General features: G+C 44.3%; 1 protein-coding gene across 1 annotated transcript in view; it reads right to left on the bottom strand.

Annotated features, from left to right (window-relative positions):
• arhgef17 (Rho guanine nucleotide exchange factor (GEF) 17) overlaps window positions 1-16,941 on the bottom strand; it is an 81,300-nt gene that overhangs the window by 21,217 nt on the left and 43,142 nt on the right. Inside the window, exons 20-25 of the mRNA XM_083772462.1 lie at window positions 16,426-16,649; window positions 13,527-13,577; window positions 11,738-11,847; window positions 9,749-9,834; window positions 7,643-7,764; window positions 5,337-5,435 (exon numbers count right to left, since the gene is read on the bottom strand). Of these exons, the coding sequence (XP_083628588.1) occupies window positions 5,337-5,435; window positions 7,643-7,764; window positions 9,749-9,834; window positions 11,738-11,847; window positions 13,527-13,577; window positions 16,426-16,649 (692 nt within the window). The remainder of the gene's footprint in view (window positions 1-5,336; window positions 5,436-7,642; window positions 7,765-9,748; window positions 9,835-11,737; window positions 11,848-13,526; window positions 13,578-16,425; window positions 16,650-16,941) is intronic.

Here is a 16,941-nt window from a genome sequence, read left to right as displayed (position 1 = left end):
TCAACGTGCTCAATAACAGACCATGTGTCAACGTGTTCAATAACAGACCATGTGTCAACGTTCTCAATAACAGACCGTGTGTCAACGTGCTCAATAACAAACCATGTGTCAACGTGTTCAATAACAGACCATGTGTCAACGTGCTCAATAACAGACCATGTGTCAACGTGCTCAATAACAGACCATGTGTCAACGTGGTCAATAACAAACCATGTGTCAACGTGTTCAATAACAGACCATGTGTCAACGTGCTCAATAACAGACCATGTGTCAACGTGCTCAATAACAGACCATGTGTCAATGTGCTCAATAACAGACCATGTGTCAATGTGCTCAATAACAGACCATGTGTCAATGTGTTCAATAACAGACCATGTGTCAACCTTCTCAATAACAGACCATGTGTCAATGTATTCAATAACAGACCATGTGTCAACGTTCTCAATAACAGACCGTGTGTCAACGTGCTCAATAACAGACCATGTGTCAACGTGCTCAAAAACAGACCATGTGTCAACGTGCTCAATAACAGACCATGTGTCAACGTGCTCAATAACAGACCATGTGTCAACATGCTCAATAACAGACCATGTGTCAACGTTCTCAATAACAGACCATGTGTCAACGTGCTCAATAACAGACCATGTGTCAACGTGCTCAATAACAGACCATGTGTCAACGTGCTCAATAACAGACCATGTGTCAACGTGTTCAATAACAGACCATGTGTCAACATGCTCAATAACAGACCATGTGTCAACGTTCTCAATAACAGACCATGTGTCAACATTCTCAATAACAGACCATGTGTCAATGTGTTCAATAACAGACCATGTGTCAACGTGTTCAATAACAGACCATGTGTCAATGTGTTCAATAACAGACCATGTGTCAATGTATTCAATAACAGACCATGTGTCAACGTTCTCAATAACAGACCATGTGTCAATGTATTCAATAACAGACCATGTGTCAACGTGCTCAATAACAGACCATGTGTCAACGTGTTCAATAACAGACCATGTGTCAACGTTCTCAATAACAGACCATGTGTCAATGTATTCAATAACAGACCATGTGTCAACGTGCTCAATAACAGACCATGTGTCAACGTGCTCAATAACAGACCATGTGTCAATGTATTCAATAACAGACCATGTGTCAATGTATTCAATAACAGACCATGTGTCAATGTATTCAATAACAGACCATGTGTCAACGTTCTCAATAACAGACCATGTGTCAACGTGCTCAATAACAGACCATGTGTCAACGTGCTCAATAACAGACCATGTGTCAACGTGCTCAATAACAGACCATGTGTCAACGTGCTCAATAACAGACCGTGTGTCAACGTGCTCAATAACAAACCATGTGTCAACGTGTTCAATAACAGACCATGTGTCAACGTGCTCAATAACAAACCATGTGTCAACGTGTTCAATAACAGACCATGTGTCAACGTGTTCAATAACAGACCATGTGTCAACGTGCTCAATAACAGACCGTGTGTCAATGTGCTCAATAACAAACCATGTGTCAACGTGTTCAATAACAGACCATGTGTCAACGTGCTCAATAACAGACCATGTGTCAACGTGCTCAATAACAGACCATGTGTCAACGTGTTCAATAACAGACCATGTGTCAACGTTCTCAATAACAGACCGTGTGTCAACGTGCTCAATAACAAACCATGTGTCAACGTGTTCAATAACAGACCATGTGTCAACGTGCTCAATAACAGACCATGTGTCAACGTGCTCAATAACAGACCATGTGTCAACGTGCTCAATAACAAACCATGTGTCAACGTGTTCAATAACAGACCATGTGTCAACGTGCTCAATAACAGACCATGTGTCAACGTGCTCAATAACAGACCATGTGTCAATGTGCTCAAAAACAGACCATGTGTCAATGTGCTCAATAACAGACCATGTGTCAATGTGTTCAATAACAGACCATGTGTCAACGTGCTCAATAACAGACCATGTGTCAATGTATTCAATAACAGACCATGTGTCAACGTTCTCAATAACAGACCGTGTGTCAACGTGCTCAATAACAGACCATGTGTCAACGTGCTCAATAACAGACCATGTGTCAACGTGCTCAATAACAGACCATGTGTCAACGTGCTCAATAACAGACCATGTGTCAACGTGTTCAATAACAGACCATGTGTCAACATGCTCAATAACAGACCATGTGTCAACGTTCTCAATAACAGACCATGTGTCAACGTGCTCAATAACAGACCATGTGTCAACGTGCTCAATAACAGACCATGTGTCAACGTGCTCAATAACAGACCATGTGTCAACGTGTTCAATAACAGACCATGTGTCAACATGCTCAATAACAGACCATGTGTCAACGTTCTCAATAACAGACCATGTGTCAACGTTCTCAATAACAGACCATGTGTCAATGTGTTCAATAACAGACCATGTGTCAACGTGTTCAATAACAGACCATGTGTCAATGTGTTCAATAACAGACCATGTGTCAATGTATTCAATAACAGACCATGTGTCAACGTTCTCAATAACAGACCATGTGTCAATGTATTCAATAACAGACCATGTGTCAACGTGCTCAATAACAGACCATGTGTCAACGTGTTCAATAACAGACCATGTGTCAACGTTCTCAATAACAGACCATGTGTCAACGTTCTCAATAACAGACCATGTGTCAATGTATTCAATAACAGACCATGTGTCAACGTGCTCAATAACAGACCATGTGTCAACGTGCTCAATAACAGACCATGTGTCAATGTATTCAATAACAGACCATGTGTCAATGTATTCAATAACAGACCATGTGTCAATGTATTCAATAACAGACCATGTGTCAACGTTCTCAATAACAGACCATGTGTCAACGTGCTCAATAACAGACCATGTGTCAACGTGCTCAATAACAGACCATGTGTCAACGTGCTCAATAACAGACCATGTGTCAACGTGCTCAATAACAGACCATGTGTCAACGTGCTCAATAACAGACCATGTGTCAACGTGCTCAATAACAGACCATGTGTCAACATGCTCAATAACAGACCGTGTGTCAACGTGCTCAATAACAGACCGTGTGTCAACGTGCTCAATAACAGACCATGTGTCAACGTGCTCAATAACAGACCATGTGTCAACGTGCTCAATAACAGACCATGTGTCAACGTGCTCAATAACAGACCGTGTGTCAACGTGCTCAATAACAGACCATGTGTCAATGTATTCAATAACAGACCATGTGTCAACGTTCTCAATAACAGACCATGTGTCAACGTTCTCAATAACAGAACATGTGTCAACGTGCTCAATAACAGACCATGTGTCAACGTTCTCAATAACAGACCGTGTGTCAACGTGTTCAATAACAGACCATGTGTCAACGTGCTCAATAACAGACCATGTGTCAATGTATTCAATAACAGACCATGTGTCAACGTTCTCAATAACAGACCATGTGTCAACGTTCTCAATAACAGACCATGTGTCAACGTGCTCAATAACAGACCATGTGTCAACGTTCTCAATAACAGACCATGTGTCAATGTATTCAATAACAGACCATGTGTCAACGTTCTCAATAACAGACCATGTGTCAACGTTCTCAATAACAGAACATGTGTCAACGTGCTCAATAACAGACCGTGTGTCAACGTGCTCAATAACAGACCATGTGTCAACGTGCTCAATAACAGACCAAGTGTCAACGTGCTCAATAACAGACCGTGTGTCAACGTGCTCAATAACAGACCGTGTGTCAACGTGCTCAATAACAGACCATGTGTCAACGTGCTCAATAACAGACCATGTGTCAACGTGTTCAATAACAGACCATGTGTCAACGTTCTCAATAACAGACCATGTGTCAACGTTCTCAATAACAGACCGTGTGTCAACGTGCTCAATAACAGACCATGTGTCAACGTGTTCAATAACAGACCGTGTGTCAATGTATTCAATAATAGACCATGTGTCAACGTGCTCAATAACAGACCATGTGTCAACGTGTTCAATAACAGACCGTGTGTCAATGTATTCAATAACAGACCATGTGTCAACGTGTTCAATAACAGACCGTGTGTCAATGTATTCAATAATAGACCATGTGTCAACGTGCTCAATAACAGACCGTGTGTCAACGTTCTCAATAACAGACCATGTGTCAACGTGTTCAATAACAGACCGTGTGTCAATGTATTCAATAATAGACCATGTGTCAACGTGCTCAATAACAGACCATGTGTCAACGTGTTCAATAACAGACCGTGTGTCAATGTATTCAATAACAGACCATGTGTCAACGTGCTCAATAACAGACCATGTGTCAACGTGCTCAATAACAGACCGTGTGTCAACGTGCTCAATAACAGACCGTGTGTCAACGTGCTCAATAACAGACCATGTGTCAACGTGCTCAATAACAGACCATGTGTCAACGTGTTCAATAACAGACCATGTGTCAACGTTCTCAATAACAGACCATGTGTCAACGTTCTCAATAACAGACCGTGTGTCAACGTGCTCAATAACAGACCATGTGTCAACGTTCTCAATAACAGACCATGTGTCAATGTATTCAATAACAGACCATGTGTCAACGTGCTCAATAACAGACCATGTGTCAACGTGTTCAATAACAGACCGTGTGTCAACGTTCTCAATAACAGACCATGGCACTATTTTCATGAAACAGATTTTACTCTGAAAAGCCCTGCCTTCCATCCCCCCCCCCCCCCCAAACACCGGGATGTGTAATGTTCCATTTAGGGGTGTCAAAATATATTTATTCAAATTAAAATATCATTATAAACAAATCAAAATTGATTCATAATTTCCAATCGATTTTTATTTTGACATATTTTGTCATAATGACATCATTATGACATCATACCTTGGTAGGCAGCAGGGTCATGACATCATAATGACATCATTATGACATCATACCTTGGTAGGCAGCAGGGTCATGACATCATTATGACATCATTATGACATCATACCTTGGTAGGCAGCAGGGTCATGACATCATTATGACATCATACCTTGGTAGGCAGCAGGGTCATGACATCATTATGACATCATTATGACATCATACCTTGGTAGGCAGCAGGGTCATGACATCATTATGACATCATTATGACATCATACCTTGGTAGGCAGCAGGGTCATGACATCATTATGACATCATACCTTGGTAGGCAGCAGGGTCATGACATCATTGTGACATCATACCTTGGTAGGCAGCAGGGTCATGACATCATTGTGACATCATACCTTGGTAGGCAGCAGGGTCATGACATCATTATGACATCATACCTTGGTAGGCAGCAGGGTCATGTTGAACGCCACAGATTGCTTCTCTGAGAGCTCTCTGTGGACGCACGCCATCAGATCCTTGATGACATCATCCAACGACTGAACACACACACACACACACACACACACACACACACACACACACACACACACACACACACACACACACACACACACACACACACACACACACACACACACACACACACACACACACACACACACACACACACACACACACACACACACACAGGGGAAGAAGAAACAAAGATTTTAGATTTTAGCCCAGCTCTGCCTAGACTAGGCATGGTATGGTCCTCATAGACCTCATAGACCATACGATGCCGTTTAAAAGATCCTGCAGAGTTCAACAATAATGCAAAAGACTGTGTAAAGAAATGGGAAACTGTCTAACCACATGACCTCTGACCTCTGTCTAACCACATGACCTCTGACCTCTGTCTAACCACATGACCTCTGACCTCTGTCTAACCACATGCCTCAAAGACACGAGAAGAAGAAGAAGAAGAAGAAGAAGAAGAAGAAGAAGAAGAAGAAGAAGAAGAAGAAGAAGAAGAAGAAGAAGAAGAAGAAGAAGAAGAAGAAGAAGAAGAAGAAGAAGAAGAAGAAGAAGAAGAAGAAGAAGAAGAAGAAGAAGAAGAAGAAGAAGAAGAAGAAGAAGAAGAAGAAGAAGAAGAAGAAGAAGAAGAAGAAGAAGAAGAAGAAGAAGAAGAAGAAGTCACATGGGAGTCACATGGTTTGATCAAACGTTTGTGTCTGGTTGCTGAGGCCTCGTACACACATATCAGACCAACATGCTTCGTACACACATACCAGACCAACATGCTTCGTACACACATACCAGACCAACATGCTTCGTACACACATACCAGACCAACATGCTTCGTACACACATACCAGACCAACATGCTTCGTACACACATACCAGACCAACATGCTTCGTACACACATACCAGACCAACATGCTTCGTACACACATACCAGACCAACATGCTTCGTACACACATACCAGACGAACATGCTTCGTACACACATACCAGACAAACATGCTTCGTACACACATACCAGACCAACATGCTTCGTACACACATACCAGACCAACATGCTTCGTACACACATACCAGACCAACATGCTTCGTACACACATACCAGACGAACATGCTTCGTACACACATACCAGACCAACATGCTTCGTACACACATACCAGACCAACATGCTTCGTACACACATATCAGACCAACATGCTTCGTACACACATACCAGACCAACATGCTTCGTACACACATACCAGACGAACATGCTTCGTACACACATACCAGACCAACATGCTTCGTACACACATACCAGACCAACATGCTTCGTACACACATACCAGACGAACATGCTTCGTACACACATACCAGACCAACATGCTTCGTACACACATACCAGACCAACATGCTTCGTACACACATACCAGACCAACATGCTTCGTACACACATACCAGACCAACATGCTTCGTACACACATACCAGACCAACATGCTTCGTACACACATACCAGACCAACATGCTCTGTGCTGTCCGTGTTTCATGGCCGCCTCAAGGCTTTTCCAATGGAAGTCACGTGGTTTGATCAAACAGTATATTTCCCCTCACTGTATATGTTTATTTTCCCTTTTTGCTTCCTTTATGATGAATTCCTGTTCTGTTCTTTGACTACATAGAAGTGTCTATTTGTACGTCTCTAAATGTTTTGATGAATTGAACAATGTGGACCCTGTTGTAAACAAGTGTAATGCTTAATTGGGTCGTCCACTCAGTCTTTGTATTGAGTTTGTGCTTAAAATGTACTGAAATTCTGCAAACTGCTAATACATATTTCAATCAATCAATCAATCAATGTGATGGGGGGAGTGTCAGAGTCTCAGACAGCTGTCTGATTGGTCCATTACCTGGTGGGGGAGTGTCAGAGTCTCAGACAGCTGTCTGATTGGTTCATTACCTGGTGGGGGAGTGTCAGAGACTCAGACAGCTGTCTGATTGGTTCATTACCTGGTGGGGGAGTGTCAGAGTCTCAGACAGCTGTCTGATTGGTCCATTACCTGGTGGGGGAGTGTCAGAGTCTCAGACAGCTGTCTGATTGGTTCATTACCTGGTGGGGGAGTGTCAGAGACTCAGACAGCTGTCTGATTGGTTCATTACCTGGTGGGGGAGTGTCAGAGTCTCAGACAGCTGTCTGATTGGTTCATTACCTGGTGGGGGAGTGTCAGAGTCTCAGACAGCTGTCTGATTGGTCCATTACCTGGTGGGGGAGTGTCAGAGTCTCAGACAGCTTGCTGATTTGCCCCAGCGTGCTCAGGTCCTCGTCCAAGCGGCCAATCAGCTTCTGGATGCTCTCCTTGTTGGTGGCCTGCTGGGCGGAGCCTGTTTGGACACGCCCACATACTGTTAGTGGGAGGGGCTTAGTTTGGGACACACCCAGCTATCATTAGTGTTATAGTCAGAGCCAATCCCACCCCTCACCTCACCTCTAGAGGGTGCTAATCCCACCCCTCACCTCTAGAGGTGTTAATCCCACCCCTCACCTCACCTCTAGGGGGCACTAATCCCACCCCTCACCTCACCTCTAGGGGTGCTAATCCCACACCTCACCTCACCTCTAGGGGTGCTAATCCCACCCCTCACCTCTAGAGGTGTTAATCCCACCCCTCACCTCACCTCTAGGGGGCACTAATCCCACCCCTCACCTCACCTCTAGGGGTGCTAATCCCACCCCTCACCTCACCTCTAGGGGGCACTAATCCCACCCCTCACCTCACCTCTAGGGGTGCTAATCCCACCCCTCACCTCTAGAGGTGTTAATCCCACCCCTCACCTCACCTCTAGGGGGCACTAATCCCACCCCTCACCTCACCTCTAGAGGTGTTAATCCCACCCCTCACCTCACCTCTAGGGGGCACTAATCCCACCCCTCACCTCACCTCTAGGGGGCACTAATCCCACCCCTCACCTCACCTCTAGGGGTGCTAATCCCACCCCTCACCTCACCTCTAGGGGGCACTAATCCCACCCCTCACCTCTAGAGGGTGCTAATCCCACCCCTCACCTCACCTCTAGGGGGCACTAATCCCACCCCTCACCTCACCTCTAGGGGGCACTAATCCCACCCCTCACCTCACCTCTAGGGGTGCTAATCCCACACCTCACCTCACCTCTAGGGGGCACTAATCCCACCCCTCACCTCACCTCTAGAGGGTGCTAATCCCACACCTCACCTCACCTCTAGGGGTGCTAATCCCACCCCTCACCTCTAGAGGTGTTAATCCCACCCCTCACCTCACCTCTAGGGGGCACTAATCCCACCCCTCACCTCTAGAGGGTGCTAATCCCACCCCTCACCTCACCTCTAGGGGGCACTAATCCCACCCCTCACCTCACCTCTAGGGGTGCTAATCCCACCCCTCACCTCTAGAGGTGTTAATCCCACCCCTCACCTCACCTCTAGGGGGCACTAATCCCACCCCTCACCTCTAGAGGTGTTAATCCCACCCCTCACCTCACCTCTAGGGGGCACTAATCCCACCCCTCACCTCTAGAGGGTGCTAATCCCACCCCTCACCTCACCTCTAGGGGGCACTAATCCCACCCCTCACCTCACCTCTAGGGGTGCTAATCCCACCCCTCACCTCACCTCTAGGGGGCACTAATCCCACCCCTCACCTCACCTCTAGGGGTGCTAATCCCACACCTCACCTCACCTCTAGGGGTGCTAATCCCACCCCTCACCTCTAGAGGTGTTAATCCCACCCCTCACCTCACCTCTAGGGGGCACTAATCCCACCCCTCACCTCACCTCTAGGGGTGCTAATCCCACCCCTCACCTCTAGGGGGCACTAATCCCACCCCTCACCTCTAGAGGGTGCTAATCCCACCCCTCACCTCACCTCTAGAGGGTGCTAATCCCACCCCTCACCTCACCTCTAGGGGGCACTAATCCCACCCCTCACCTCACCTCTAGGGGTGCTAATCCCACCCCTCACCTCTAGGGGGCACTAATCCCACCCCTCACCTCTAGAGGGTGCTAATCCCACCCCTCACCTCACCTCTAGAGGGTGCTAATCCCACCCCTCACCTCACCTCTAGGGGTGCTAATCCCACCCCTCACCTCACCTCTAGGGGTGCTAATCCCACCCCTCACCTCACCTCTAGGGGTGCTAATCCCACCCCTCACCTCACCTCTAGGGGGCACTAATCCCACCCCTCACCTCACCTCTAGGGGGCACTAATCCCACCCCTCACCTCTAGAGGGTGCTAATCCCACCCCTCACCTCCCCTCTAGGGGTGCTAATCCCACCCCACCCCTCACCTCTAGGGGGCGCTAACGGACACGTTAGTGAGCAGAACTTACTCTTCACCATCTGGATGTCCTCTAGGGGGAGCTTCCACAGGAATTTATATTTACTGGACGTGTCAATCATACTGGCTGCTGAGTACCTGAGAGAGAGACATAGGGTTACCATACAGAGAGAGAGAGAGAGAGAGAGACATAGGGTTACCATACAGAGAGAGAGAGAGAGAGAGAGAGACATAGGGTTACCATACAGAGAGAGAGAGAGAGAGAGAGAGAGAGAGAGAGAGAGAGAGAGAGAGAGAGAGAGAGAGAGAGAGAGAGAGACATAGGGTTACCATACAGAGAGAGAGAGAGAGAGAGAGAGAGAGAGAGAGAGAGAGAGAGAGAGAGAGAGAGAGGGTTACCATACAGAGAGAGAGACATAGGGTTACCATATAGAGAGAGAGAGAGAGAGAGAGAGAGAGAGAGAGAGAGAGAGAGAGAGAGAGAGAGAGAGAGAGAGAGAGAGAGAGGGTTACCATACAGAGAGAGAGAGAGAGAGAGAGAGAGAGAGAGAGAGAGAGAGAGAGAGAGAGAGAGAGAGAGGGTTACCATACAGAGAGAGAGAGAGACATAGGGTTGCCATACAGAGAGAGAGAGAGAGAGAGAGAGACAGAGAGACATAGGGTTACTATACAGAGAGAGAGAGAGAGAGAGAGAGAGAGAGAGAGAGAGAGAGAGAGAGAGAGAGAGAGAGAGCGAGAGAGAGAGAGAGAGAGAGAGAGAGAGAGAGAGAGAGAGAGAGACATAGGGTTACTATACAGAGAGAGAGAGAGAGAGAGAGAGAGAGAGAGAGAGACATAGGGTTACTATACAGAGAGAGAGAGACATAGGGTTACTATACAGAGAGAGAGAGAGAGAGAGAGAGAGAGAGAGAGAGAGAGAGAGAGAGAGAGACATAGGGTTACTATACAGAGAGAGAGAGACATAGGGTTACTATACAGAGAGAGAGAGACATAGGGTTACTATTAGGCATGCCATGGTATGATAATTTACAGTACGGTACGGTGCCGCTATTGATAACCTATACCTCCCCTCCCACCCCCCCCACACCTATGTCTAGTGACTACCCCCACCTCCTTATAAGCCCTCAGTGTGTGTGTGTGTGTGTGTGTGTGTGTGTGTGTGTGTGTGTGTGTGTGTGTGTGTGTGTGTGTGTGTGTGTGTGGTGGGGCATTGTGGGTAGTGTAGTCTTACAGACTCATAGAGGACCTCCTCAGTGTGTGTGTGTGTGTGTGTGTGTGTGTGTGTGTGTGTGTGTGTGTGTGTGTGTGTGTGTGTGTGTGTGTGTGTGTGTGTGTGTGTGTGTAGTGGGGCATTGTGGGTAGTGTAGTCTTACAGACTCATAGAGGACCTCCTCAGTGTGTGTGTGTGTGTGTGTGTGTGTGTGTGTGTGTGTGTGTGTGTGTGTGTGTGTGTGTGTGTGTGTGTGTGTGTGTGTGTGGTGTAGTGGGGCATTGTGGGTAGTGTAGTCTTACAGACTCATAGAGGACCTCCTCAGTGTGTGTGTGTGTGTGTGTGTGTGTGTGTGTGTGTGTGTGTGTGTGTGTGTGTGTGTGTGTGGTGTAGTGGGGCATTGTGGGTAGTGTAGTCTTACAGACTCATAGAGGACCTCCTCAGTGTGTGTGTGTGTGTGTGTGTGTGTGTGTGTGTGTGTGTGTGTGTGTGTGTGTGTGTGTGTGTGTGTGTGTGTGTGTGTGTGTGGTGTAGTGGGGCATTGTGGGTAGTGTAGTCTTACAGACTCATAGAGGACCTCCTCAGTGTGTGTGTGTGTGTGTGTGTGTGTGTGTGTGTGTGTGTGTGTGTGTGTGTGTGTGTGGTGTAGTGGGGCATTGTGGGTAGTGTAGTCTTACAGACTCATAGAGGACCTCCTCAGTGTGTGTGTGTGTGTGGTGTAGTGGGGCATTGTGGGTAGTGTAGTCTTACAGACTCATAGAGGACCTCCTCAGTGTGTGTGTGTGTGTGTGTGTGTGGTGTAGTGGGGCATTGTGGGTAGTGTAGTCTTACAGACTCATAGAGGACCTCCTCAGTGAACCACTCTTCCTCTTCAAGGTGGTGCAGATCAACAGATCACTGAACAGGAACAGAGAGCGGTCCTTCTTCCCTCCCACCGCTTTCTGGAGGGGGGGGGAGAGGGGGGGGAGAGCAGGTTAAAACTAACCTGTGGAAGCTTAAAACTAACCCGTGGAAGGTTAAAACGAACCCGTGGAAGGTTAAGACTAACCCGTGGAAGGTTAAAACTAACCAGTGGAAGGTTAAAACTAACCCGTGGAAGGTTAAAACTAACCCGTGGAAGGTTAAAACTAACCAGTGGAAGGTTAAAACTAACCCGTGGAAGGTTAAAACTAACCAGTGGAAGGTTAAAACTAACCCGTGGAAGATTAAAACTAACCCGTGGAAGGTTAAAACTATCCCGTGGAAGGTTAAAACTAACCAGTGGAAGGTTAAAACTAACCCGTGGAAGGTTAAAACTAACCAGTGGAAGGTTAAAACTAACCAGTGGAAGGTTAAAACTAACCCGTGGAAGGTTAAAACTAACCAGTGGAAGGTTAAAACTAACCCGTGGAAGGTTAAAACTAACCAGTGGAAGGTTAAAACTAACCCGTGGAAGGTTAAAACTAACCAGTGGAAGGTTAAAACTAACCCGTGGAAGGTTAAAACTAACCAGTGGAAGGTTAAAACTAACCAGTGGAAGGTTAAAACTAACCCGTGGAAGGTTAAAACTAACCAGTGGAAGGTTAAAACTAACCAGTGGAAGGTTAAAACTAACCAGTGGAAGGTTAAAACTAACCAGTGGAAGGTTAAAACTAACCCGTGGAAGATTAAAACTAACCCGTGGAAGGTTAAAACTATCCCGTGGAAGGTTAAAACTAACCAGTGGAAGGTTAAAACTAACCCGTGGAAGGTTAAAACGAACCCGTGGAAGGTTAAGACTAACCCATGGAAGGTTAAAACTAACCCGTGGAAGGTTAAAACTAACCCGTGGAAGGTTAAAACTAACCTGTGGAAGGTTAAAACTAACCAGTGGAAGGTTAAAACTAACCCGTGGAAGGTTAAAACTAACCAGTGGAAGGTTAAAACTAACCCGTGGAAGATTAAAACTAACCCGTGGAAGGTTAAAACTATCCCGTGGAAGGTTAAAACTAACCAGTGGAAGGTTAAAACTAACCCGTGGAAGGTTAAAACTAACCAGTGGAAGGTTAAAACTAACCCGTGGAAGGTTAAAACTAACCCGTGGAAGGTTAAAACTATCCCGTGGAAGGTTAAAACTAACCAGTGGAAGGTTAAAACTAACCAGTGGAAGGTTAAAACTAACCCGTGGAAGGTTAAAACTAACCAGTGGAAGGTTAAAACTAACCCGTGGAAGATTAAAACTAACCCGTGGAAGGTTAAAACTATCCCGTGGAAGGTTAAAACGAACCCGTGGAAGGTTAAAACTAACCAGTGGAAGGTTAAAACTAACCAGTGGAAGGTTAAAACGAACCCGTGGAAGGTTAAGACTAACCCATGGAAGGTTAAAACTAACCCGTGGAAGGTTAAAACTAACCCGTGGAAGGTTAAAACTAACCCGTGGAAGGTTAAAACTAACCAGTGGAAGGTTAAAACTAACCCGTGGAAGGTTAAAACTAACCCGTGGAAGGTTAAAACTAACCAGTGGAAGGTTAAAACTAACCCGTGGCGGGTTAAGAGGTCAACTGTGGACCATTATGGCCGTATTTTAGGCTACACTGACTTTCACGTAAAAACGACCAAAAATCCTGCATGCAAAAACATCACAGTGACATCACTTCCTTACCGCTTCCATGACCATTTCCTGTCTGAGAAACTTCCTCTGAGGGTTCAGGATCTGGCGCATGCACGCACGCACACACACACACACACACACACACACACACACACACACACACACACACACACACACACACACACACACACACACACACACACACACACACACACACACACACACACACACACACACACACACACACACACACACACACACACACACACCAAAGGTCATTCATATTAAGAGCAATTTACAGTCAGCCAAATATTTTTTCACAGCATGAAATCACATAAAACCTCATTGCCTAATCGAAGATTTTTAGGTATTCTATTAGCATAGTTACAGTAAATGGTCAGTCTATTAGCATAGTTACAGTAAATGGTCAGTCTATTAGCATAGTTACAGTAAATGGTCAGTCTATTAGCATAGTTACAGTAAATGGTCAGTCTATTAGCATAGTTACAGTAAATGGTCAGTCTATTAGCATAGTTACGGTAAATGGTCAGTCTATTAGCATAGTTACGGTAAATGGTCAGTCTATTAGCATAGTTACAGTAAATGGTCAGTCTATTAGCATAGTTACAGTAAATGGTCAGTCTATTAGCATAGTTACGGTAAATGGTCAGTCTATTAGCATAGTTACAGTAAATGGTCAGTCTATTAGCATAGTTACAGTAAATGGTCAGTCTATTAGCATAGTTACAGTACATGGTCAGTCTATTAGCATAGTTACAGTAAATAGTCTATTAGCATAGTTACAGTAAATGGTCAGTCTATTAGCATAGTTACAGTAAATAGTCTATTAGCATAGTTACAGTAAATGGTCAGTCTATTAGCATAGTTACAGTAAATGGTCAGTCTATTAGCATAGTTACAGTAAACAGTCTATTAGCATAGTTACAGTAAATGGTCAGTCTATTAGCATAGTTACAGTAAATGGTCAGTCTATTAGCATAGTTACAGTAAATGGTCAGTCTATTAGCATAGTTACAGTAAATGGTCAGTCTATTAGCATAGTTACGGTAAATGGTCAGTCTATTAGCATAGTTACAGTAAATGGTCAGTCTATTAGCATAGTTACAGTAAATGGTCAGTCTATTAGCATAGTTACAGTAAATGGTCAGTCTATTAGCATAGTTACAGTAAATGGTCAGTCTATTAGCATAGTTACAGTAAATGGTCAGTCTATTAGCATAGTTACAGTAAATAGTCTATTAGCATAGTTACAGTAAATGGTCAGTCTATTAGCATAGTTACAGTAAATAGTCTATTAGCATAGTTACAGTAAATGGTCAGTCTATTAGCATAGTTACGGTAAATGGTCAGTCTATTAGCATAGTTACAGTAAATGGTCAGTCTATTAGCATAGTTACTGTAAATGGTCAGTCTATTAGCATAGTTACAGTAAATAGTCTATTAGCATAGTTACAGTAAATGGTCAGTCTATTAGCATAGTTACAGTAAATAGTCTATTAGCATAGTTACAGTAAATGGTCAGTCTATTAGCATAGTTACAGTAAATGGTCAGTCTATTAGCATAGTTACAGTAAATGGTCAGTCTATTAGCATAGTTACGGTAAAAGGTCAGTCTATTAGCATAGTTACTGTAAATGGTCAGTCTATTAGCATAGTTACAGTAAATGGTCAGTCTATTAGCATAGTTACTGTAAAAGGTCAGTCTATTAGCATAGTTACGGTAAATGGTCAGTCTATTAGCATAGTTACTGTAAAAGGTCAGTCTATTAGCATAGTTACGGTAAATGGTCAGTCTATTAGCATAGTTACGGTAAAAGGTCAGTCTATGAGCATAGTTACGGTAAATGGTCAGTCTATTAGCATAGTTACAGTAAATAGTCTATTAGCATAGTTACAGTAAATAGTCTATTAGCATAGTTACAGTAAATGGTCAGTCTATTAGCATAGTTACAGTAAATAGTCTATTAGCATAGTTACAGTAAATGGTCAGTCTATTAGCATAGTTACAGTAAATAGTCTATTAGCATAGTTACAGTAAATGGTCAGTCTATTAGCATAGTTACGGTAAATGGTCAGTCTATTAGCATAGTTACAGTAAATGGTCAGTCTATTAGCATAGTTACTGTAAATGGTCAGTCTATTAGCATAGTTACAGTAAATAGTCTATTAGCATAGTTACAGTAAATGGTCAGTCTATTAGCATAGTTACAGTAAATAGTCTATTAGCATAGTTACAGTAAATGGTCAGTCTATTAGCATAGTTACAGTAAATGGTCAGTCTATTAGCATAGTTACAGTAAATGGTCAGTCTATTAGCATAGTTACGGTAAAAGGTCAGTCTATTAGCATAGTTACTGTAAATGGTCAGTCTATAGCATAGTTACAGTAAATGGTCAGTCTATTAGCATAGTTACTGTAAAAGGTCAGTCTATTAGCATAGTTACGGTAAATGGTCAGTCTATTAGCATAGTTACTGTAAAAGGTCAGTCTATTAGCATAGTTACGGTAAATGGTCAGTCTATTAGCATAGTTACGGTAAAAGGTCAGTCTATGAGCATAGTTACGGTAAATGGTCAGTCTATTAGCATAGTTACAGTAAATAGTCTATTAGCATAGTTACAGTAAATAGTCTATTAGCATAGTTACAGTAAATGGTCAGTCTATTAGCATAGTTACAGTAAATAGTCTATTAGCATAGTTACAGTAAATGGTCAGTCTATTAGCATAGTTACAGTAAATAGTCTATTAGCATAGTTACAGTAAATGGTCAGTCTATTAGCATAGTTACAGTAAATGGTCAGTCTATTAGCATAGTTACAGTAAATGGTCAGTCTATGAGCATAGTTACAGTAAATGGTCAGTCTATTAGCATAGTTACGGTCAAAGGTCAGTCTATGAGCATAGTTACGGTAAAGGGGAGGAGCCTCACATGTTCCACGCCCTCGATGTGAGCCTCTATCTCCTGCATCACTCGAGCCTCTTTCTCCGCCTCCTCTGCAGAGCGACGCCCCTTGTTGATCCTCTCGGCCAATCGCTTGATGTCCCTCTGGGCGTCCAATAGGAAGGCGTGGTCGGGGTGGTCCTCTGGAGTGTGCTTCAGGAGGTCCTGGAAGATGATTGGTCGTTGCCTTAACGAGCAGCTTTTAACCCCTTCTAGACGGGAATCCGTTTTGGTGTTTTAAGCGTTATGTTATGCTTTAGCTGTTGAAAAATAGCAGATCTACAAGCTCATAGCGTGCAGCTCGTTAAGGTGTTACCTTAACGAGGTGTTGCCCGTTGGGGCGGCGGTGGCTCAGCGGTAGAGTGCCTGGATGGTAACCGTAAGGTTGCCAGTTCAAACCCCGGCTCCCCCAGAGTTACTGTCGAAGTGTCCTTGAGCAAGACACTGAACCCCTAATTGCCCCCGATGTGCTAGTTGGTGCCTTGCATGGTTTCCGCTGCCATC

Source organism: Protomyctophum parallelum, assembly GCF_964188405.1.
Source record: "Protomyctophum parallelum genome assembly, chromosome: 9".
In the NCBI taxonomy this organism is placed as follows: Eukaryota; Metazoa; Chordata; class Actinopteri; order Myctophiformes; family Myctophidae; genus Protomyctophum; species Protomyctophum parallelum.
This window is presented reverse-complemented; position numbering and strand designations above follow the sequence as displayed.